At 46.4% G+C, this 22,948-nt stretch overlaps 1 protein-coding gene across 4 annotated transcripts in view; it reads right to left on the bottom strand.

Annotated features, from left to right (window-relative positions):
• The window catches only part of NUP188 (nucleoporin 188), a 1,828,090-nt gene that overhangs the window by 217,766 nt on the left and 1,587,376 nt on the right, over positions 1 to 22,948 (bottom strand). For all 4 annotated transcript variants that reach the window (XM_069609202.1, XM_069609203.1, XM_069609201.1 and 1 more), the window contains one exon: positions 21,939 to 22,031. In XM_069609202.1, the coding sequence (XP_069465303.1) occupies positions 21,939 to 22,031 (93 nt within the window). The remainder of the gene's footprint in view (positions 1 to 21,938; positions 22,032 to 22,948) is intronic.

The raw sequence follows: 22,948 nt of genomic DNA, 5'->3' as shown, positions 1-22,948 counted from the left end.
TAATGAAGCATACAATCATGCACTACCAGGTGTTTTGTACGAATTACTGGCAGAGTGTGACATCACTTGTTCCAATTAGTTATTTTATTTATGTACTTGTACCACGCCAAATGCCCGCAGGCATTAGGGCGCGTGAAAAATGGAACGAACAACCAACAATGACAATCATTTGCAGACTGTAATAGGCGGTTAAGATTGAAAGAGGCAGATCCCCTCATCTAAACAAATGAGTTTTCAGAGATTTCCTAAAGGTCAGCAGATTAATTTCCAACCAGAGGGAGAGTGGTAACTTATTCCAGTACTGTGTTGCCTTTACTGAGAAAGCTTTACCCTTACCGGTGGCCCGGCAGAAACCCTGATCTTCTGATCATAAGGAATGTAAGGGAATGTATTTCGAGAACTGTCTCTCAATAATTGGGGGCTGTGCCATAGATACATCTGTGAACTATAGTCATTGATTTAAAGATAATTCTATCCTCTATTCTCAGCCAGTGCAGTGATTTATTTCCTTCTGTAATATGCTCTTTGCTCTTGATGCCCTTCACTACACGGATGGTGTGCTTTTCCATAAATTGACACTTTTCTATTTCTTTCTTGGAGGCACCGAGGAGTAAAGCATTGGCATAATCCAGTCAGGACATAATAATTGCCCTAGCAACCGTGGCCGTGTTTTCCTCATTGAGGAAAGGACAGATGGTTCTCAACAGATGTAGATAATAGGCATTGTACTTATGGCGGTATTTCACCTGTGCTTCCGATCCCACTGATGCTTCCATCATCATCCCCAATGTTTTAACCTGAGGCAGGAAGAGGCAGACAGAAAAATAATGATTCACTCTCTTTGTGTCATGTTGTCATGCTACTAGCTCCCATATTATTTTTCACCTGAATTGCATTTACCCGACAAACCAGTCCGCTAGTGCCTTCATTAATTGTGTGTAGTCCGTCCATTTTTTTGTTTCTTTTGTGTTTCCGCGCCCTGATGCCCGCAGGCTTCCGGCGTGATACAAGCATACAAACAAACATATATCATTAATCCAAGATGGCTGCCATTACAGATACTAATTTCGTTTTTGAGCTCTAACTGCGTTTAGGGGGTTTATATGGAAGGTTTGTTAAGTACGTTTTTTGTTAAACATGATCAAAGGAATAGGCAAGTCCAAATAAGGATTTTTTAAAAATATCTTTTACTGTTTCTGAGATATAGGTCAAAGATTATTGCCATTTCATTACACATCTACTATATGGTAACTGAATTAGAAAGTACGAAATAATGTGCAACTTTGTTGCACCACACACACAATTCTGTGCACCTTAGTGACTGAGCTCAGCATTTGCAAACAACAGCACATGGTCCTTTGACGCATGCATATCAGACCAGCTGTATGATTAACTGTGGTGCACAGCGAAGCGTACACATAGCAGGAGAGAATATTATCTGCACTCTCCCACCCAAAATGTGATGGCTCTGGGAGAGTCGGGTGGTGAGCAGCGCGTCGCCACTCCATCACCTGGCATCAAGTCCTTTAAGATGTGTGGTATCAGAGAGGATTTTGTTGGTGGCAGATTTTGATTTGCAATCCTTTTTTGTGAAAATCCACCAAATCATTTGACCAATGTCCGAAATCTTTGTTCCTGGTGAGTAGACTTGAAAAATGAATCACTATCAATCGTTCATCTTCCTTCTTAAATTTATCTAGACATCCAAGTCTTCCCAAAGCTTCAAGGATTTATTTTTCTGAAACCTTGAAAAACGTACAAAAAGATAGTTTTCCATTCTTCGTAAAGTACCCGGTAACATCACACCCTGAAAGAGCATGAAGGCCTAGTAAAGCCTGCACTTTTGCAGGCCCCAAGCAGGAGCATGCACGTTTGAGATCTCTAAATTTTTAGTTCCAACTCCTGTGACAAACATGCTGTCAGATGGGAAATACAGTGACCACCAAAGTGAAAGGTCAAAAACATTGGTATCGGGTGAAAAGAATAATGAGGGTAGTAGAATGACAACGTGACACAAAGGGAGTGAATAATTTTTCTGTCTGCCTCTTCCTGTGTGCTTTCAATTTCTCCAACATCATTTACATCTGATGGCTTGGCTTCATTTCTCCAACTGGCCACCGGCCTCCTCTTTATCTTGCGGAATTGCTTTATTTGAGAGGTAAGCTGTTAACTCATCTTTAGTTTTAGAATGCAATAGGAGGGTACCCATGGAAAATGTTTCAATATTTGTAGAATCTGATTTTTAATTCAACAGGTGCTGCTTTTCCTGCTCTTTTCCTTCGCATAGAGTTCTTAAGTGAATTTTGCAGGTAGGCATCAAATACTAAATGAGTTTCCTCATACTTGAGCAGATAAGATTCTATTTTCTTGTTGAATTCAATTGCTGCCCGCCACAGCTGTACCTCTCCTCTGTCCACCTCTGTAGTTTACCCCCGGCTGAATATGTGTTCTGTTGTTACCTCTGTAAAGCGCTTGGTTACGTATCTGTATGTGTGTATATCTCTGTAAAGCGCTCCGTTTCTTCACGAAGCTAGATCTGCGCTCAATAAATACATCATCATAATAATTATTGCAAGGTCACGGCATGTGTTCACATATGACGGTTTCTGCAGTGCTTACAATTCTGCCATTCCGTCAAGGACAGCTGCTGAATAGGTTTGCTGTGGTATAGATACTCTCTCCTCAGTAACAAACCAAGAGACCTCTATCATGTTAGAAACCTCTGTATGGTGTTCCTCTTCCAGTATCTTTATCAGCATGCTTGTTTGCAGCTAAACTCATTGTACCATCTAAGCTGAACATTGAAAGAGGTCCTAAAGAGAATGTGTAATTACTCAAGCATTCATGTAAATCAATGTCAGTTCGACTTTGTGAATCAATCAGCAAATGTGTGAACTAAGAACGCTCTGCCTTCGACTGCACTATGGTGTCTGATACTTTTGCCTTAACAACTTTGCATGCGCTTTTACACAGCAGAAGCTTCTCTTTTTTTAATTGGTGCCCAGAGGCTACAACTGTCTGATTCAATCTGGTCTTCTTCAAAGGGTGCAGAAGGAGGAGAATGACACAGGTGGCATAGTGATTGCTATAGACTTTTATTCAATATAGAACTACAGAAAAAAATCTCTTTCCCTATGTCTATGAGGGGTTTCCCTCCTCAACTAAAGTGCTAATGGGTCTGTCAGGCTGTCCTTGTAACTTAAAAAAGTCCACCGTCCTGTGTCAAAACATCCCTATCTATGTCCCTTACACTGATAACTAAACTAAAGGTTACACCAATGTTCTTGGTCCAGGAGAATGACTCCTTCCGCCTTGACTGGATGGCACAGTTCTGTTGCAAGTTCCTCATCAGGGGGAATGACTCCCTTCCCCTGGCCTTTCCCAGGCGTATTACACAGTTCACAACACCGGGGGGATTGACTCCCTTCCCCTGGATCACTGGTTTGATCCTTCTTGCAAGCTTAACTATCAGGAGAATGACTCCCTTCTCCCGATGTCTGGTTCTCACTGCTTTTCCCCAAACAAAGCCAGGGGGAATGACTACCTTCCTCTCAACGTTATGGTCACTAGGTTTTATAATTCCACAATGCCAGGGGAATCCTTACCCTGGCTTCCCTTGGCTTTGTTCTCACAGTTCACAACACTAAGGGGATTAACTCCCTTCCCCGGGCCTTTCTCAATATATTTGATATGGCAAACCCGGTACACTCCCCTTCCAGGTACTGCCACAAAGGAGCTTACTTGTAGAGATCTTCTGTGCACGGGGGTCCCAGACCCTTGTTTCTCTGGTTCGTAGCACTCTCTCCATAGCCCCTACCAGCCGCCCGACCACCTATGTACATGTACATATAATGATAGACTCCCAAAGAAGTGCGGAGGTGGGATGAAAGCCCTCAGACAAGGAAGCTCTGCAACATCACTCTGAAGAATCGAGCATCAGAACCATGTGCCACATCAAGCAATATGCTCTCTGAGAACACTCTGCAATACAGAGCATTATCCAGCAAGAAAGAGTCTGCTTGGACACAGCCATGAACAGAGTGAAAGCCAAAAAAAGTTGGTCATCATGCCTAAACTCTGCACCCTAGCTACGTAGAAGCTGAGCGCCTTCTACGGGTCCAGCCTGAGTAGCCTTCCCTCATCCTTAAGGGGATGTGGAGTATGGTAGAACACTGGCAAATCAATGCCCTGGGACACATGGAAATCTGAAACCACTTTAGGCAGACATTTAGAACGTACCCTGAGAAGCCTTCTCCTTGAACATTCATAGGATGGGAGGCCTGAAGCTCACTTACACGCCTTGCTGACGTGATTGCCACCAGGAAAGCAGTTTCCAGGGTATGTAAGCCAACAGAAAACAAATGCATGCGTTTGAACGGAACCACCATCAAATGTGTTAATGTCAAATTGAGGTCCCGGTCCGGTAGAGAAAATGGGAGTAGGTGGAAACCTATTTAATAATAATAAAAATAATACATATTTACAAGGCCTTTCACAAATTGGGTCATTCCCAGAACTGTACATAAATATCCTTGATTCGGAGACCTCTTGAACACAAACAAAGCCGACAAGTAGTCCTTGACTGTGCCCATCTAAAGGCCTGATGAGGCCAGTGATAGAAGGAACTCCACCACTGCAGTCGTTGGACATATGATGGGGTCTATCTTGTGCTCTGTACATGTTAGGCAGAAACCTGTGCAGTTCCCTTAGGGACCACTGCAAAAGATTTAAGACTACAGGTGTTGGCAGTAAACCCACTTGGTAGCAGTCTGCACCACCCAGATTTACCTGGTAGCTGTGGCTGAGCAGTCAGACGTCTCTCAAGAAGAGTTAGGCAGTATATAGAGTATACACAATAGGCACTCAGGTACAATAATACAAGCAAACACTGACCAGAGCTTTGGTATCAAAGTATATAATTATTTATTTAAAAACACACGGTTTGAAACACTCCAGCACTCTTATTGTAAAATATTCTAAACACAGTTACTATTGTAATATATACACCCCTTTTTCCTTATCAGATAAGTCACTGTAAAACACCACTTATTTTCATACACAGGTGAGCGCTTAACTAGATGGCACTCCAATACGTTTGTGAGAAAGGGAGGGAAAAAGACAGAATATGGAAAGGTACACCACTCTAAGATTCAGGAACACTGTTAGCAAGGCAGAAGAGCAAAAGTCACTGGTGAGCCAAAGTCCAAAGGCTGAGCCCACTCTTCGAGAGAGCAGAGCACAAATGTGCCCAAGATCACACAGTTACACTAGGCTTTGAAAGTCGTGCAGAGGGTTCAAAAAGAGTTGAGAGGCTTAGGAAAGTTTAGCCAGAGTGTCCCAGGCTAACCCAGGTTCGAAAGCCGGGGGCTAAATCTACCTCGTACAGTCGGTAGCAAGGGAAGCCAGGCGGGACACGGTACCTTAAGTGGGAAGGATCCTCCAGCGGTGGCAGTTGTTCCTGGTAGTGGGCGCAAGTTGCGTCGTCGTCCAGGGGAAGAGAAGTTATCGACTTGGAGGAAAGATGAAGGTCGTTGCACTACCAGGGAAGAAACCAGCCGTGGAGTTTTACGGTTAAAGGTGGTACCTTTGTTTCGCGGTCGTGGTAAAACGTGGTATCCCGGTTGCCGGGGTGCTTGGCACAGGCAAGGCGGCCACGAGGTACGTCGGGAAGGCGAAAAGACGGTGAAACTGGTTATCCCCACCAGTCAAAGGAAGAAGACTCTCCGGCGGGAGATCTCCTCTGTCGTTGGGAAAAAGTGGTGAGACGGTCCAGCAAGGCTCCACCGGTAGTGGTGTCATGGCAGGTCAGCTCAGCTTCTCCCTCGTCGGATTCTTAGGTCCTGTGGCGACTTCTGAAGTTCCAGTCCCCAAAGCCCTGCTTTTATGCAGCAAACCCCCATTCACTCAGCCTAGCTGTCACTCAAACATGCTAAGTGGTGAGCCGGCCGGCTCACCACTTGGGCCAATCAGGACGGAGTGCGACTTGAGTTGCCTAGGCAACTCAGTCCAGGGTGCCTAAATTCCCCTCCACCCCTCCTAAGTACCGCAGACAGAGTGGCACCACTTTGGAGGGCTTCTGTGGAGAAGCCCGCCAAAAAGTGGAACAAAGGGCTTGACTTGGGTTGGAGTCACAGAAGAGAACACAAACGCCATTTTAGAATCAAGTTTTGGCAAAAAATACCAACCGGAGAATTAATATTAATTAAATAAACCGGCGGTATGTTCAAGGCTACCGTAAATAATTAAATAAAGGTAGTAGCCTAAATCAATGGGAAATCCCATAGGAAAATATTCGCGGTTGAATATAAAAAGTAGTATCCACTGCCACCAGCCAAAACTCGATCAGGGGGGACGGAGACGTGCCCCCTCGACTAACAGACCCTGGGGCAATCGAATTGCCCCAGCCAGTACGTCCACAATATGATGGTTTGTATTGGTTCTGTTCAGAATTTAAGACTAGTAAAGTCAATGGTGACTTTACATGCCCTGGGAGACAGTAGTCAGTCCCAGGGTATGGAGTCTATACTGGGGGGTCACTATGACACCCCTGTGTCACTGCACTGAGGGTGCTGTGTAACACACATCACAAAAACACATGAAGCCCTATGGGGTAAAAGACCCCATAGCCCATTAAACAAATCTAGATCCAAAGAAACACACTCAAATCATGTCCAAGCGTGAGGGTAAAAGAGTCTCACTCTTGGCAGGAGAAAAAAATAAACCCCAAAAATCCAGCAAAGCTGCTGGGGGACTCACTAGGTTAGGAAATTCAGCCTAAGCAGAGAATTCTCCCTAACAGTACACCACGCCTCAAACCTTCTGCTCCTGCACGCGTACAGTGATCTAGTAGGAGGTATGCGTGCAGCCAGCAACACCTCAAGTATCTCTTCTGAGAGGTCCCAGTCATCAGACCTCATCCTCTCAAGAGCAACGCATGTAGTTTGTGGGACTTTGGGTCTGGGTTCGAGTGGAGCAACCAACTTTACGACTGAGATAGGGTGTCTGACCTCTGAGGAAGCCGACAGGGTGGGCAGATGGCCATTTCCAGTAGCTCCAACTACCATGATCTCCTCATCCAGTCTGGGGCGATCAAGATAATGAGGGCTCGAGATCTCCTCAACCTTCTGAGAACCCACGGGATGACCGGTATCAACAGAAACGCTTAACAGAGGTTGAAGACCCAGTCCACCAGGAATATATCTCCTAGTGCACCCCTAAACAGGAATTCCCTCGAGCAGAACAGTGGTACCCCATAGAGCGAAGGTTCTATCTCTTCCAAAACTTCCCACTCATGTGAAACCATGATCTGCTTGCTCAGAGCATTCACAAGATTGTTCTCGCTGCTGCCAGATGGTGTTAGGAAAGATTTCATAATTGTATGTAATTTTCCGTCCATATGTCAACCCCTAAACCTTTTGCTGCTGTTAAGACACCATTGACTGACTTTGCCAGAGAAGCACAGCCTTCAACTGCACTCCTCTGGGCTTTTGCTCACTTTTTATGGGGAAACGGACATGCCCTTAAGACAGTTAGTACTGGGAGACGGTTTCCCGTTGTCCTTTCCTCATGTTGCAACTTCTTGTGCAACATGTAACAAGTGTGCAATGTATCTTACCATACAGCACACTAGTGTCTATACTAATTTCCTAAGGCCCTAGAAACTCTCGCTGGACTTTTTATGAACTGTGCTGGTGTGTCAAGGACAGGACTGGTGGCAGCTATCGTTTCGCATTATTTTTAACCCTTTCCTGCCATGTTAACCGCATTTGGCACAAATAGGTGGCCTGGCTCCAGAATGGCCATGCCACGAGGTTCTTTGTCCTGTCCTTTGGCCATCTTGCCCCTTCACCTTCCCCAGGTCGAGTCGACCCGGGCCAGTCCTTATTTGGTCATGCACTTCAACGCAAAACGCAATGCTTTCGCTGGCTTCTGCATGCCTTGTGTGTTTGCCACCAGGATTGGGGCTGGGGTGTCTGTCCCCAATACACATCCTGGGTGCCAGACAGAGGCGTAGGCAAGGTAGGGCCTAAGGGGCAGGGCCCACCCAAAATCTGTGAATGATCACTCAGCAGCGCTTTGTGGGAATTTAAAGATATTTCTGTCAGTGCAGTGGGCCCAACTACATTAGCTTCAGGCCCCATTTGCTAGACAATCCTGGCTACGCCTCTGGTGCCAGAGAGTCTGGAGTGCCATGAATGCCTGGGACCACCGTGGTCCGTGATTGGTCCACGTATGGAGTGTTTGTGAGCAGATCTCCCATTGGGTCCTCTCCGTTTTGGCACGAAGGGAACTTTGGATAAGAGGAGGCTGAAAACACCACTACCATGTCAATCCCCTCAGTTCTTCCTGAACAAAGGATAGGATCCAAGTATCCTGCAACACAAAGCTGAGTCGAGGAGCCACTTGGGACCTGCTGGAAGGTTTGGCACCTGAGCCCGCTATCGTCCCGTGGGACCCCTCTGCATCTGGTCGTCCTAGAAGGTCTGCAAAGACGTTTTGACCCATTGGAATAGTGGGACCAACTATTCTCGGCACCTTCATCAAACCCTGCAAGTAAGCTTTCTCGGAAGTGTCCCTGGGCCAACAAGTGGGCTGACCAGCTTGCGCAGGGCCCTTGCTCTGTCACTGCCGCCGTTTCGAGGAGGCCCTCGAAACTTGGTATCCTGCTACATCTGTGTCCACGGCACCCTCACACCAAATTTCGTACACTTGGCGTTCCCAGGTCTGAAGTGAGACGAGTGCGCCAGGACCGGAGTAAACGCGGTTACCCTGTTGCCCTGCCGCGGCAACGTTCTTTGCAAGTCCACTGCATTTGTGACCCTCTTGCCCCTGAAGCCTGCTGCAGTGAAACTGGGTCCATTCATCCACCCGGAGCGGAGAAATCGCCACTGTCCCGTTTGGGAATCATCGCTGTATCTCAGGAACTAAAAGGTGCTGAGACGTCCTTTTTGCCGCATTCGAACCTGCAAGCGAAGTGGACTGACTTGCCGAAGTTTGGGTCCGCTTGCGTCGGAAACAGTGAGTACTCAATACCCCAACCGGTGGCCCCTAGTGCAAGGGCCCATTTTTACGCACAAGTGGCCCCTGAGGGCCCCTTTCCTTTCCACTGCTATTGCGAAATAGCGATTCCATCCCAAACTCTTGAACTGCCTCTGCCTTCAAGTGGAGGTCCTTCCTGAATAGTGGGAACTTGTTCTGCATCGCCTCATCCACCTTCCCGAGCTGCTAGAGACCCCTGAAGAGACCCTATTCTGCCCATTGGCACAACCGCGTGCACTTGCATTGCATGTACTATTGAGCACAAGGCTCCTCTCTTCTTAGGGCTTGGACTGCCTCTTAGGTGTATTGGGCAGAAACATGGGCACATGGTGCTGCAGGCCCTTCTCTCAACCTGGCGATTCCAGAGGGTTACTCCATGTTGAGAGCATACAGGGCCACAGGGAGGGGGGATTTGTGGCGCTGATTTTCAAAAAACATATCACCATCTGGGGGAATTCTATTAACATACTGGAAGGTATAGAATCCCTACAGGTGAAGGTAGGCATTAATGCAGAGACCACCATCAACCTATTACTTTTATATAGACCTCCCTCTCATTCTGAGGACTTTGTCTCTGCCCTATCCAACCATTTTATGGCCTGTCTCAAACCCCACACTAGCTTCATTATACTGCGAGATTTAAATTACTGGCTTGGCCACCAAGACGATCAAAAGGGAGCAGACCTGGAGGCCACCTTGGGCGCACTCAGTTTTGCTCAATTCAATCGTCAACCGTCTCATCAACTGGGACACACTTTGGACTGGCTTGCAGCAATGTACGTACCCATCACTGACCTAACCACCTTGCCTTGCCCATGGTCAGATCATTACTTTGTTAATTCTGCAATTCGGTTGCTCTTTCCCGTCAAACCAAAAAGCAAAATCTCCCCTCCAACAAAGGGACAGAACCCCGAATTGCTCACTTTGGAACATATCTCCCCACGAGTTAAACATCTGACTAACGACCTACTCCCAGAATCAGCTCAGGAACTCTCTGCAAAACTTATGGAAACCTTTGATGACATTACCAACTGTCTAGCCCCTGAGAAAGCGAAAAACACAAGCTTTTCCAAATTCTCAAGGAGCAAGAATCGACTCCTGTCCTTGAGGTCAACAAAGTTGTAAAAGACAAGAAATGGTGCCATCCAGGATGCTATGGCCATGAAACTACAGGGAATCAATGCTAATATAAGCCTGAAAAAGGCAAACGCCCTGAACGAAGGTAATACTACAGAACCTCAGGAGCACATTAGCAGCCCATTAATTCCAGAATTTTCCTTCTCAGCAATCACGCTGGAAGAGCTGACGGAGGTGGTCAAACACCTGAAATCAACTAGCTGTAGGGGTGATCCCTTCTCAGCCATTATAATTAAAGCATGTCCCCCCTTACTGCTAGAGGACATCCTGCAATTTGTTAACGCCTCCTTTAAAGAGAGTGCCGTACCAGACGAACTGAAACGCTCCTGGGTTACTCCTTTGCTTAAAAAAACCAGGCCGCGCCAAAGACGACCCTTTGAATTATAGGCCTATAACAAACTCTGCTTTCTTGATGAAGATTCTGGACCGAGTTGCCTATATAGAAATAGCTAAACATATAGAAAGCCACCCAATTCTTAATTGTCGGCAATCGGGCTTCAGAGCTGGACATAGCACTGAGACGGCCCTTCTGGAACTAAAATCCAGGCAGCTTTCCAACATAGATAAGGGAGTATCTACCATGCTCATGCTGCAGGACCATTCAGCTGCGTTCGAGCTGGTTGACAACAATTTGTTGGTCACCAGGCTCGAACAAGTGGCAGCTTTTTCCACCGAAGCCTCACAGTGGGTGGCTTCCTTTCTCAAAAACAGGGTCAGTTGTGTTTGCTCAGATTTAGCCGAAGCAGACACAATCTCGATTGATTATGGAGTCCCACAGGGAGCAAGTCTCTCGCCCTGTTTTTATAACATCTTTACTGTCCCCTTTTTCTCTATGCTGGTGCATGAAAACATCGGGTTCACCAACTTCGCAGATGATACCCAATGTATCATTCCCCTGACGGGAGATCACACACAAGACGAAGAGCGTGTAAACAAAGTTTACACCTGTATCGAGAATTGGATGGTACAAAATGGACTGGTCTTAACAGAACTAAAACGGAGCTCATGATTGTGGGATCCCCTAATCGGATCTCAAAACTTGACCCCAGGTACAGCAAAATTCAGCTTGGCGAAGTTAAACTAGATACACTCAAAAAAGTCAAGTTGCTAGGGGTGATTCTTGATCAACACCTCTCTATGAAAGCTCATGTGGGAAATGTTGTATCAGGGGCAGCCTTACTCACCTTAGACCTATGATCTCCCAGGCCAACGTTGAAACAATGGCGAGAGACATAGCAGGCACAAAAATGGATTACTGTTGCAGTCTGCTGACCGGTATCGGCAAAAAGGAAATTAACCGGCTGCAAGTTATCCAAAATGGTGCCGTGAGGGTGGTCACTGGCCTCTCCAGGCGGGACCATGTTACATCAGCAAGAAGAGCCCTACACTGGCTACATGTAGAGGACAGAATGCAGTATCGCCTCATGCTCCTAACATTCAAGAGCCTCCTTGGCACTATGCCCGGCTACATTCACAAACTTATTTTGCCGAAGTGTTACCCTCGCATTCTCAGGTCTCAGGATACTAATATGCTCTTAATCCCTAAAAGCAAATCCCGGAAAGTGAAACAGGGTGCATTTGCCATAGCAGCCCCTAATGCCTGGAATCACCATCCCCTGAACCTCAGATTGGAATCGACCCTCAAGGCCTTCAAAAGAAAGTTAGAAACATGGTTCTTTGAATAAAGCTTAGTTGAATCCTCGTATTTCACCCCCAGCTTTTTCTGCGCATATCTGTTTCTTGTTGTTTAGTCTCGTCGGCGCCATCATGCCCACGGGTTCATTGTTGCACAGTACAAAAGCATTAAAGTAGAGTATTCTCGATGTTGAAATGGGCCTGAAGATTACCTGCGCTCCCTGTTTCCTTCCCATTTAGGTTGTCAACATATTTCGTGCAGTTAACCCTTTGGACCCCATTGGTCTTGTATATGTAGTGTATGGATTGAGATGTGTTGGTTTCCTTAGTATTACTGTGATTCTGTTGCTATGGTCTATGTTACAAAGGCCTTGTAATAAATGTGTCTATATTTTTTGATATAACACCTGTCTGGAGTAATTTGTAAGTGTCCTTGCTTTGTGCGCTCATTGAGGTCTTTCAGTCACCCTCACCCCTCCTGAGAGAGTATTGACCGCCTGCCAAAGCTACCTTGATTGGTCTGGCTTGTCCAGAGGTTACCCTGTTCCAAGAAACTAGGCTGGCCTTCTGAACTTCTGCCCACCAGGTCAGAGTTTAGAAATCCATCTCAACAGATGGGAAGCAGTGATCTCGTTTTCCAGCAACCAGAACCATAGTTGCAAAGGCTCCCTGCATAAGGCAAGGAACCAGCACCCCCTCCCTTGCTTGTTGAGGTAGTGCATGGCCACTGTGTTGTCCGTCAGAATGAGGACATGTTTCCTATTGAGGAATGGTGCAAAGGCCATTAGGGCTAGCTTGATTGCCCGCAACTCCAGCCCGTTCATGTGCCACTGGGGACCAAGGGCAATTTACCTGCAGATCCCCGCAGTGAGCAGCCCATCCCTTCATGGATGCCTCAGTTACCACTTGGGCCTGGGGACACGGTGGCCAAAATGGTTACCCTGCCATCATACTCTCTCTGCTGGACCACAAGAGGCCGTTGGCCACCAACCTTGACACCCTGAGAATGCCCTTAATGGAGTTGTGTATTGGGACCTCTGAGGTGGAAACCGGGGCCACCACCAATGCCATCTGCTCGGTTAAATTCTGGGCACAGAGGTTAAGCCAAAGGGGAGCACCTTCTACTGGTAGAGAGTGTCCTCAATAACGAACCGCAGGAACCCCCTATGCTTACGATGTATCGGCAAATGGAAATAAGCGCCCTGAAGATCATGTGACACCAACCGATCCTGCAGCTGAAGAGCCTGGAGAATTTCTTTCAACATCACCAACCTGAACTTGTCCTTCCTTAGGAATGTGCTCAAGGCCCTGAGGTCCAGGATGGGGGCTACTCCTTCATTGGGTATGTGAAGAATCTGGGCAATTCATCCCTTCTTCCCAGGGGGGAAGCCACCCCCTTTGTGGCTAGGGAGGTGAGCCCACTAAGCAAGACCCGGTCTGGGAAAGTGGGACCTCACTGGGATTGACTCCACTCTAGGGGACAAAGACTTGTTATAAAAAACACTGTCTGCCTATATGGGAATAGAAAAGATATTGATATTTTATTTCTAATGCGCTCGTACACAAGTGTTTCAGAGCGCGACAAGGGAGGAGTATAGGGGAGAACAAAACAACGATCTAACTAGGCCCAGTGATGTTGAGAATGCGCAAGTGCATGGGAGAGGGGGAGGGGGAAAAGTGCATGGAAGGGGGGAGAAGTGGAAAGTGCAGAGCAAAGGAGAAACAGATAAATAATAATAAAGTCAACAAACCGTGGTAGTGCAGCCAGCAAGTGGCAGGTGCTGGGTTTAAGGCAGCAGACAGGGTAGGTCTGATAAGTGCAGGACGAAAAAGGGGCTGGGGGACTGTATGCGTACAGACACAGACCCCAGTGCATGGGGTGGCCGGAGGAAGTGCAGGATGGTGGCAGGGTGGGCAGGTACCTGGGCCCAGAGGACAGAGGGTGGCCAGGAGCACAGTGCCAAGAGAGAACAGATCAGCAGGGGAGAGGGAGAGCAAAGGCAGAAGCAAAGAGAAAGGTCTTGAGGTGCTTCCGGAACCAGAGATGTTTTTTCTCAAGTTTTAGAGAGGCAGGGAGGCTGTTCCAGAGGGAGGCCCCAGCCGAAGACAGATCTACCCCAGCTCGTTTCTTTGAAAAACGACTGATCCTGAGGGAGTTAGAGGAGCGAAGAGCTTGAGAGGGGCGGTATTTGGGATAGCTGAAGGTATTTGACGCCCTGATATTATTGCTGTAGATTGCCATACCCAACATATCAATACTGCTCCCAGATATTTGGTGGAAGGCAATGCTGGGATCCTCATGAAGTCAACATCTGATGGAGATAAACATAACAGTGGAAATACGGCAGTGAGAATAATGAGACGAGGAAGCTGGAATGGGGAGAGAATTCTACAGCAAGGCGAGTCACTGATGTGAGAATGTCATCTAGGGGCAAAGCAGTGCTACACCGCATAGCCAGCAGTAGCTTGGAGGGAGAGCAGAATGAGCGCGAGATGCTGGAAGGCTGGCATTGTGTAGGGTGACAACGCCAGACTGGAGACAGACAGGGACGAGAGAGACCATTTCACCTCGTGGCACAATCACACAGCAACCGTGGTGGGCCTGGGTCCCGTTAAGCACCACAGAAACCAGGCCACAACTGTGAAACCAAATCCCCGGTCTCCATGCGAAAAGTGTTGCTACTCCTAAGCAAGGCAGGTAAAGTTAAGCGAGAGCTCCCGAAAAGTAAAGCCGGGGAGAGGGATAGACAGTTGCTTCCCAGAGTTAAGCAAATCCAAAAGCAAAAGGGGTATAACTAAGGAGGGCGGGACAAGAAGCTGGAGAAGCCAAAAGGGTTACGGGAGCAAGAAAAAAACAGATTGCTGTACATGAGCAAACTTCCAAGAAAGGGTTACCTTTACGGGGTCAGCCCCTTCAGCCTTTTCTTCGTTGACGCCGCCGCCACCAGCTCCATCGTCAACGAAGACGTCTCCTGAGCCAATTGGGCTTTCTTGGGCAGTTTGGCCGTCTTCTCGGGCTTCTCCCGCAGCTTAGCCAGGTCGGACGATTTCCTTTTCGAGTAGCTTGATCGCTGGCTGGCGATGGAGACGAATGGTGATGTCGATCGCGCCCTTTCCATCGCGGGACCCGCATGCGCGGCAACCCCGATGGAACTGCATTTGCAGTGCTTGGCCTTGTCTTGTGCCCCCACGGATGGGGTGCCCTCAAAGGACTGAAGATCGCTCCTCGGACTGGCCGGTACTGGGTGTGGCATGACCCTGCTCGGAGCACGGGGCAGAGGCCTTGGCGTTCAGCCACGCCCGCTAGTCCACTGTGCCTATCCTTCGTCGTCCTCTTGGAGAAGCAAAGGCAGATCTCGCACTTTCCTTCCCTGTGGTCCAGATGAAGACAGTAGAGCAGGTGCTTGTCCTCCACAAACACGTTTCGTAGCCCGCAACTGGTGCAGCTCTTGAAGAGGGATCTTCCTTCCTTCCTTCTCCTCCTCTGTCATGGTCAGAGGGCGCGATGTTGGTCCGATGGCCTTCTGGGAACTTAGACGAAACTTCGACGATCTTCGCCCTTGAGGGGCGCTGAAATTCACTGACAACGGATCACTGCTGTCAGCAGATAAAAACAGAACCTTTTTCAGCAACAAAAAACCCACAAAAATACATATCGTTTTTAAAAAATGTATTTTATTTGCCATTTTTTTGGTTAGTATGTTACAAACCTTTTTTGCCTTTTTTTTTAAAGAAAAACAAATTCATTAAAAAAAAAAACAGAATAATTGAAAATGAAAATAAATGAGCAATTGCAAATAAAAGTATATCTTAGTTCAGTTGAGACCGGCGTTAGTCGCTTTATTTTCATCAGTCTGCTTAGTCCAAGGTTTCGAATATTAGCTTTTGATAGCGGTTTACTTGTTCAGTCTCTTGAAAACTGCTAATATCAGTTTGACCAACGCTATTGTAAGTCATAGTCATGGACCTCTCAGGAGCTCCAACCACCATTCTTCAGCCGTGCGAAAGCCATTGTGCATTGTAAATTCCATCATCAGTCGCGTTCTAATTTCATTTAATTCGATACAGTATAGTACCAAATGTTTCATTGTTTCTCAAGTATCGTCTTTTTGGCACAATCTGTAGTTTTGTTTCTCTATTGCTCGTTTAGCTTGTATTTCGCCAGTAGGGAATAGATTTAACCTAAACCTCAAATATTGGTCTCTGAACAGGGCGTTGGGGAAGATTTCAAGATATCGGGGAATGGTATGTAGAGCTCTACCTTCGGGGAAAGGTCTTCCATATAGTTTGAACTTTTGCCTTTCCTTTTGCGTGGTAATCCAGTCGCTCCTGTTAAGTTTTTTTCTTGATCTTATCTGGATTCTGTAAAAGTGTTTGATCGGGACTCATCTAGGTCGACTACCATCGCTTGGCAGATGGTTCTCCATTCTTGTAATGTATGGTTGATGTTTTTCTTAAGCGCTTCGCTTAATACTTCAAAACCAGATTGCTGTGGGGGGGTCTTAGCTTTTGCGATAGAGAGCGAGTGACTTCCATACTATGATAGCTTTTAGCGAAGTTAGCCCCAATTCCATTTGTACGGCTTGTTCCGGTGTACCTGAGGGTAGTCTCACTCGTTTCCAAAAGAGTCCTTCGATTATAGCCCAACTGTTTCAGCTCCATTGGTAAGTATGGCAACCACTTTAAGTCTGTAAAGGTCAATCAGCGGCTTAATTGAGAACTTGCAATACCGTTTCAGTAACATTCTGTCTTGGCTTGCAAGATTTATGGTTTTAGCTTTCAGTACCTCAAGTCTTGGTTTATCAATCTTGCTATCATTAAGACATACGCCAAGGTAGGTGAACGCTGTTACTTGTAGTATTTTTTCGCCGTTTATATACCATGCATTCGATTTTTCTTTTGGTCTGTCTTGATCGTTCACCAAAAGCCATCACTCTGGATTTTGTTGGATTCATTTTAAGACCATTTGTTTGAAAATAGGCTTGTAAGTCGTTCAGTTGGCACTGTAGTCCTACTGGTGTTTGGTCCAGCAGGACTACATCGTACATCGTCAGCGTATAGTACACTGGCTATTTCAATCTCTCCAATTTTTGGTGGAAAGCTTCATGTGTTGGAAAACGCTTGTTCAATATCGGAAGTGAAAAGATTAAATAGGTCTGCTTCCAGCGGGCAGCCCTGTTTGAGGCCTTTGTTGGTGTCAACAGATTTGGTTAAACTCTGTCGATCAAGGCAAATCTGTACTGAGGTATTTGTGTACAGCTCTTGAATGATATGGCATATCACACTCGGGCAACCCCACTGTTGTAATGTGTCCCACAATGTAGGTCTGTTCACCTAATCGAATGCTTCACTAAGGTCAATAAATGCTGCAAAGATTTTTTTATCCTTATATCGCTCGGTTTGAGACTTTAAGATGTTAATAAGGAATAGGTTTAGTGAGGTACCGATACCCTTGACAAAGCCTCTTTGCCAGGGGTCACGATGGCCAAATTCTATACTCCATTTGCTCAGAAGTTTCGCTGCAAAGGATGTAAACATCTTGCCAATGATGTCGAGTAAGGCAATCGGCATGTAATTGGATGGTTTAGATCTTCAGCCTTTTTTAAGAATTGGAATTATAATTGCTGTTTTCCAGGATGTTAGTACTTCTTGGTTTTTAATTATCTGTGCGAATAGCAGCATTATAATTTCAGCCCATTGATCAGGATGTTCTTTGAGATGAGCATTCGTAAGGGCGTCGGGTCCGGGCACTCTAGATCTGTTCAGTTTCTTTATTGCATCCCTTACTGACTCCACGTCTATTTCAAGTATATCCCAGCTTAGCTGATGTTCATTCTAGTCCACAACTTTGTTCGAAGTGGAGTCGTAGAATTTTGAAAAATAATCAGTCTTATAGCATCTTGCAGTGTGTCCAGATTATTAATCAGTGACCAGATTTGAGCAACATTTTTGTTTTTTATATTATGGAGCATTAGTTCAGCATCTCGTTGGATGGTCAATCTGTAATGGACTTTTCACCAGTTACGATATTTTTGTTTAATTTTTTGGCCTCGATTTGTCGAGTGGTCGTTTCTTTGGCCTTCAACGCACGCAATTCTCTGTTCATTTTTTTTCTCTGCCAGTGTGGCAAAGCAATGCCGATGTACGATACTTGTTTTTGAGGAACTTCCCTTTTTGGCTTCAAACAATTGCCAGGGTTCCAGTAAAGGTTTATAACAATTAGACAAAATACATACAGGTAGCTCACAGTGCAAACTCGAGGACTCTGAACACTGAATCGTGTGGTAAAAATCTGCAGATGGCTGCCAGAGGCAGGTCTTAGGGAGAGGACCGTCATTGGATGGGGGCAGTATGACCCCGGAGGACAGTGGTAGGTTTAAGGGAGAAATACAGTTTATAAATGAAAGTGAAACTGTTTTTCTTTTACCAAGGATTCCCAACCTTACAACCAGGAATATTCATGAGCATGGCTGTTCAACCAGTATCTGGCACTTCTCGCCCACCGCATCGCTGCTCTCTGCCCCAACTTTCAGTGCTATGCGGATGATACCCAGCTCATTTTCAGGCTACCCTCGGCCTCCTCTTCTCCTTCCCTCATCTCCGACTGTCTTTCTGCCATCCAGGAATGGTGTGCCGCCAACGACCTCTGCCTTAATGCCAGTCAGACCGAGATTCTACTCATCGGCACACCCACTCCCTCCTTCCCTGCAGCTCTCTGGCCGGCCTCTCTTGGCCCTCTTCCTGCTCCTACCTGCAAGGCAAAAAACCTCGGTGTCATCTTCGACTCTACACTCTCCTTCTCTCCTCACATTTCTGACGTTTCTAAGAAGTCACACTACCAGCTACACCTCCTCAGAGGTATCCTTCCTTTCCTCTCCGTCCCCCAGAAGCTCACTGTCTCCAGAGCCCTGGTTCTCTCGAAGCTGGACTACTGTAACAGCCTCTATCTAAATCTTCCTGCCTCTACTCTCCGCCCTCTGCAACTCATCCAGAACAGGACTGCGAGACTTGTCCTTGGCCTCAAGCCCAGGGACCGTATCTCTCCAGGACTGAAATCGGTACACTGGCTCCCTGTGGCTGCGAGGATTACGTTCAAAACCCTCTGCATTGTCCACAAGGCCTTCTGGGACCTGGGGCCAAAATACCTTCAACTCTCCCTTCCTAAATATCTTCCTTCTCGAGCACTTCGCTCTTCCGCCTCCAACTCCCTCAGGGTCAGCCGCTTCTCCAAGCAACGAGTTGGGGGAGATCTCTCTCTGCAGCAGGGGCCTCCCTCTGGAACAGCCTTCCTGCCTCCCTGAAACTTGAGGAGAACCATCTCCGGTTCTGGAAGCACCTCAAAACCTTCCTCTTTGCTTCTGCTTTCTCTCCCCCTCTCCCCTGCTAAATCACTGAAACTGTACTGAATCAGCAACTGGGCTACTCGCCAATCTCGGTCCTTGGCCCAGCCACTCCCCCCTGCACTGCCTTCCTTCCCAGCACTTGTCTGCACTTATCTTGCACTTGCCACCAGCTGGCCCTCATTATTTATCTTGGTCATCACTAACCCTGTACTGCACTTTCCTCTCTCCCTTCCCCCTTGCACTTTTCCTGTCCCCCCCCCCTACCCATGCACTTGTGTGATCTGAATGACACCTGGCCTAGTAGGATCGTTGTCTGTCTCCCCTTGTTCCCCCCTCCCTGCCTCGTCGCGCCTTGAAACACTTGTGTATAGGCGCGTTACAAATGCCATATCATATCATATATCATGTGAATCTATTCCAGACCCCATGCTGGAGAAGGAGGAGTCCTCTTCAGAGTGCCTCTGTCGCACAGACAGAAAACAGGTTCAGGACAGCAGTGGTCACTTCACAGTGTTGAAAAGGGTCTGCAGGCATTTCTGGTCGTCATCTTCTTCGGTTACTTCAGTTTCCAGTGGTCTACTTGACTTTCACCTCAGGAACCTCGCCTTTATACAGTTTCAGCACACACGCCTCTGCAATCTCTCACAGCAGTTTACAGAAAGGGGCGGGGGGCTGTCCAATCAGGACAGCCAGTGGGAGCTGGTTCCATTCAGGCACTCAGGCAGAGAGAGCAGGGGAGTGAATAACTCCTCCCCCACTTCCTGCCTGCCCAGACACACTGGAGACTAGCGGGACAAAACGTGTTTCCCTCCACAGGCAAAAAACACACACAGACCTCCATCTCCCAGAACGGTAGAAGGGCTAACAAAGAACAATCACGCTAGAAATGGCGAATAAAGAAAAGAGCCACCAAGTTAGAACTTAGGTAGCCCTATTGTGGACAGCCGGGTTATGAACATAGCCTGCTGTGAAAAAATGACAATAGTTGGTAGAACACATCCACTGCCACCAGACATAACTAGAGGGTTGTCTATGTGACTAGAAAGTAAAAAGTCACAGGAGCAGAGAGAAGGGAATGGCACTCCATATAATCTTTCAGAATGTAACGTTTTAGGAGATACAAAGTATCACTCTATCCTTATGAACAGTAGAAAATAAGGCTAAAGAAATAATCTCAAAGGACTGTGCATACAGCATAAAACCTGAGGGTGAGCCAGAGACCGAGACAGTGATCTAGTTAATCAGTTTTCTTTTAGAGAATTGCATCTAAATTATTAACATAAATTGTTTCTCAATCCAAATGTTTGACATGATTCAAACAATATTCAAAGAAAAAGGAGAGGAAAGACGCTACACATCTATATTGGAAGTACCTCAGTCTTTATCACAAAGTTTCAGTACATCTCATATTTTTACTAAGGTTGTAGTACCTAGGGTATAGGCTATTAATGTCAAGATATTGCCGATAATACCATACTTGGTGCTCCACTAGTCTTTTTGAACTCAGTTTTAAAACTCAGTTTATGTTTTACTTATGTTCCCGCCTGGGTTGACTGTAACCCTGGATGATTGGGAGAGGAATCATTTGCCAGATGTGTTGTGAAAAATTGCAAAAGCTATTTTGTGACATTGCTCATCTAAAAAAAAAGAAGAAAAGAAATAACTATTGACCAATTGTTTATGTCCTCTTTTTCTATCCCCTGATATACAGGCGGCTCACCAGCGCAGATTAGAACTAAATTCCAATATAGGCAGGTTATGTGTAGCATCTTTCCTCTGTCATTTTTCTTGGAATATTGTATGAATCATGTCAAACCTATGGATTGAGCTTGTGGGACAATAGATGTTAATACTTTAGAAGCAATTCTCTACAAAAAGAACAGATAAACTTGATCACCGTCTCGGTCTCTGGCTCACCCTCAGATTTTATGCTGCATGCATAGTCCATGTAGTGAGAGTGACATTCACCCTCATTGAACAGTTTGGTTCGACTACCCTTTTCTTTCATGTTAAAAAAGTACTAGCTCGGGCAAAAGCTGCTTAGTCCAATTTTGAGCTCTAAGACCCCTCGGGGTTTGTGGTTCCCAGCAACACTGCCCATAAGGAGCTGTGTGCTGCAAACATAAAAAACGGATGCCTTAAAAGAGACGTGGAGGAAAGTAGACTCCATTGGACAGGTAAAACACAGAGAACAGAGTTCCAAAACACAGAGCACATACGAATGAGTGGAAAAAGACACCACTCATTTATGATATAAGAACAAAGGTCCAGAATTCCAGCAAACAGTGCTGGGGGTCTCACTAGAAGAGGGGATGAAGCATACACATGACACATCTCCCTAACAGTAGAATATTGAGGGGAAAACATGACATCCACTTCCAATTATAGTATCTACAATGCATGGAAAAAGGAAGTGACTGTCGGGCACAGGCAGGCCTTTTTATAAGGAGGCCAATTCACTCAGGTGACACAGATGGTATCTTGGCACAGCATGGATCTGTTCTGGTACAGCCCAGAGCTGCAAAAGGGTTATCTAAGTCTCTGATCCCAGCCTGCACCTAGAGGGTCTTTTCTTAAAATGAAGAATTGCAGGAAGAAGTATCCATCAGAATACTATGCATCCCACAAACCTAGGCCATTGCAAGAAGTATCGAACTCAGTGCCCGGCACATGTTCAATGATGTTACGTTAAGTGCATTTCTAAAGCGCAGTGTACACCCAGAGGCATCTTGGCGCTACAAACCATCGATTAAGTCTCCTATTCACACTGGCAGAAAAACTCACCGGCACAGCTCCATTGGTGCTCAGCTGGTACAAGCTCAAGAGGGGTAGACAGAAGCTCTGGGTCACACCAGCCCCAGCCATGGCAGCAGCACCCTGAAAAACACAGATCTTGAGAATCAAACATTTGCGTCAAGGACACAAAACCTGTACAGTGGACAAAGAGGTCTTCGCCAAAACAAACTATGTATTTTTTATTATTGATACATGTATTCCATTAATATCCAAACAGAACAAATTACTTACTTCTGGTAAAGTTCTTTCTGATGGGTACAATAGTCCTACCAGATTCCTCAGCATGTGAAATACACTGCATACACAGTCGGCTCCGGAAAGCTTTCCAAAAAACACCAAGTGGCACTGTGTGGCTACAAGCACGATCTCGGCACAAATCCATGACGCTGCAGAAGTGACGTCACCTATACATACACTATATGATACTAGTGTATTACACCCCAGTTCCGCCTTTGAACCTCAAGGAACAGCAGAACAGATATATTAATGTTGTTTCTGATGGATGTTCCTCTCCCAAGGATTCCTCATCCTAGAGATAACCCTGAGGCAGACGAGGTTCCTCAACGCTCTCGTTTCTTGCGGCTGTACGGGACGTTGATTATGGTATAAATAGCTTGCACCACGCCCCATTGTTTTTCCTTCTGCCTCGTGCTCAGCCGCTTAGATACACAAACCTTCAAGAGAGATCAAATGCGAGTTCACCTTTAGTCAGTGGACTAGACCGGGAGGGCGATGAAGAATCTGTGGGAGGAACATCCATCAGAAAAAAACATTTCCAGGGGTAAGTCCTGTCCTTCCACGGAATCCTCATCTTAGACAGACTCCTACAGCAGTGTGAAAGCAGATTCTCATGAATGTTCTTCTTTTATCCCATGATGTTATGAAGGACCGCTCTTCCTAAACAGAGTGTCCCGATCCGACAGGGTGTCTTGCCAGTGATGCTTAGAAAAGGTATTGGGATGACAGCATTGCAGTTTGAAAGATGTTCTGGCACTGAA

The sequence above is a fragment of the Ambystoma mexicanum genome, chromosome 8, assembly GCF_040938575.1.
Source record: "Ambystoma mexicanum isolate Mex_15411 chromosome 8, UKY_AmexF1_1, whole genome shotgun sequence".
Classification (NCBI taxonomy): Eukaryota; Metazoa; Chordata; class Amphibia; order Caudata; family Ambystomatidae; genus Ambystoma; species Ambystoma mexicanum.
Note: the sequence above shows the minus strand (reverse complement) of the source record. Positions and strands in the feature narration are given on the sequence as shown.